At 42.6% G+C, this 1990-nt stretch overlaps 1 protein-coding gene across 2 annotated transcripts in view; it reads right to left on the reverse strand.

Moving 5' to 3' along the window:
• The window catches only part of PPA2 (inorganic pyrophosphatase 2), a 116938-nt gene that overhangs the window by 100883 nt on the left and 14065 nt on the right, over positions 1-1990 (reverse strand). Inside the window, exon 3 of one of the 2 annotated variants that reach the window (XM_069094701.1) lies at positions 1400-1444. The exons of the other annotated variant lie outside the window; for it this stretch is intronic. Within the exon in view, the coding sequence (XP_068950802.1) occupies positions 1400-1444 (45 nt within the window). The remainder of the gene's footprint in view (positions 1-1399; positions 1445-1990) is intronic. 2 annotated transcript variants of the gene reach the window in all.

The raw sequence follows: 1990 nt of genomic DNA on the forward strand, positions 1-1990 counted from the left end.
GGAAGGAAGGAAGGAAGGAAGGAAGGAAGGAAGGAAGGAAGGAAGGATGGGAGTAAGGGATGGAGGGAGGGAGGGAAGGAAGGAAGGGAGGGAGGGAGGGAGGGAAAAGAGAAGGAGAGGGAAGGGGAGGGATGGAGCAAGTCAGGGGGGTTTAGTATGAATGAATCCTAGCTCTACTACTACTCCCCATGTGAAACTGACAAGTCATTTAATCTTTGGGGGGCGGGGCACGCTTAATTTCTAAAACTACAAAACAGGAAGATGAGACCTCTCAAGATGACCCTCTAGCTCCAAATCTACGCTCCTGAGGAGTGTGCTTTAAGAGTCATAAAGCATTTTCCTAACAACAACCCAGTCAGGTAAACAGTTCAGCTCATATCACCCTAATCTTACAGAAGATGAGATAGTCCCTGAGAAACTGACTGACTTGCCCAGGGATCATTCAGCTGGCCATGGGTCAAAGCCCATCTCTCCTCCAGGGGTCAAATCCAGTGAATGCCCCTTTCTACTACACCACATTGCTTCCAACAAAGGAAAAAATAAACTGAACATCAATCAATAGATCAGAAGGCATTTATTAAACACTTATACATGGCACATACTAGACTAAGCACTGGGGATACAAAGAATGATAAAAGACAGGACCTACCTTCAAAGAGATCACATTTTTACATATCAAATAGTTTTTAGATAGATTGATTGATAGATGATACACATATATACGTGTATATCCACACACATACACATCTAAAGACAAATGTGTATGTATGAAATATATGCATATGTACACACGTATATGTACATGTGTGCACATATACATGCATATATACAGTCACACAGGTATGCACATATATTTGTATGGCTCCAGCTATTAATAAAACTCATTACCAACATTTATATAATACTTTAAGGCTTGTAAAGCTCTTTACATGCATCCTCTTATTTGATCCTCTCAACAACCCTAAAAAGAGATATTATTATTATTTCCATTTTATAGACAAGGAAATCGAGGCTCAAATATGCTCAGTGACTTGTCCAGGGACAGAAAGCTAGTAAGTGTGTGAGGACAGATTTGAACTCAGGTCTTCCTGACTCCAGGCCCAACATTTTATCCCCTCCTAACCAAGCTGCCTCTCTCAGGTTCTTAAGGTAAAATGGTTCACTCTAAGGTTTAAATATAAACCCTTACTCTTTGACCAGAACAAGTCAACCTGTTTCTCACATTATTCATCTACAAAATTGGCCAACAACTCTGCACACCTCATAGAACTGCGAGAAGCAAGAAGCCAGAAGACACAAGCAGAAGCATCTCAGAGCACCAGACAAACACCAGGCATGACCATTATGATGATCTTAAACAATCAGTTATTTACAAAAAACAAAAAGCCTCTAGACATACCTCATGCTCACTGGTCCGAGCTTTCTTTGTAGGAATGCCATTTTCCTGTGTATGAGGAGGGGGAAAAGATACTTATGTTTGTACATCTCTTTACGGAAAACCAACAAAAGATCGTCCAACTGGATGTCCCAGAGGCATCTGAAACTCCTTGTCTCACCCCACACCCCACTTCTCTCCCTAACTTCCCTATCTTGGTACAAAGTGTCAACATCACTTCAGTCACCCAGGTTTGTAACCTCAGAGTCATTCTCAATTTCACGTTTCCCCTCAACTCACCCCAACCACCACCCCTGCCGTTTGCCATCTGCTGCCAACTCATGCAGATTCTACCATCACTACATCTCCTGCATCTGTTCCCCTACATGGGTCAGGCATTTACACTTTGTCTCCAGGACTCCCGCTCTCCCCATCTCTTCCCTCTCAGTCCATCTTTCGTATGGCTTCCACAGTCGTATTTCTAAAGCACAGGTTCACCCTTGCCACCTCCTTACTCAAAAACTTCCAATGGTTCCCTACTGCCTCTAGAATAAAATATAAACTCCTCCAGGCGGTCTTTAAGGTCCTTTGTAATCTACCTCAAACCTATGTTTC

The sequence above is a fragment of the Petaurus breviceps genome, unplaced genomic scaffold (genome assembly GCF_028583685.1).
Source record: "Petaurus breviceps papuanus isolate PSGF00001 unplaced genomic scaffold, PetGlider_PUasm1.0 126, whole genome shotgun sequence".
In the NCBI taxonomy this organism is placed as follows: domain Eukaryota; kingdom Metazoa; phylum Chordata; class Mammalia; order Diprotodontia; family Petauridae; genus Petaurus; species Petaurus breviceps.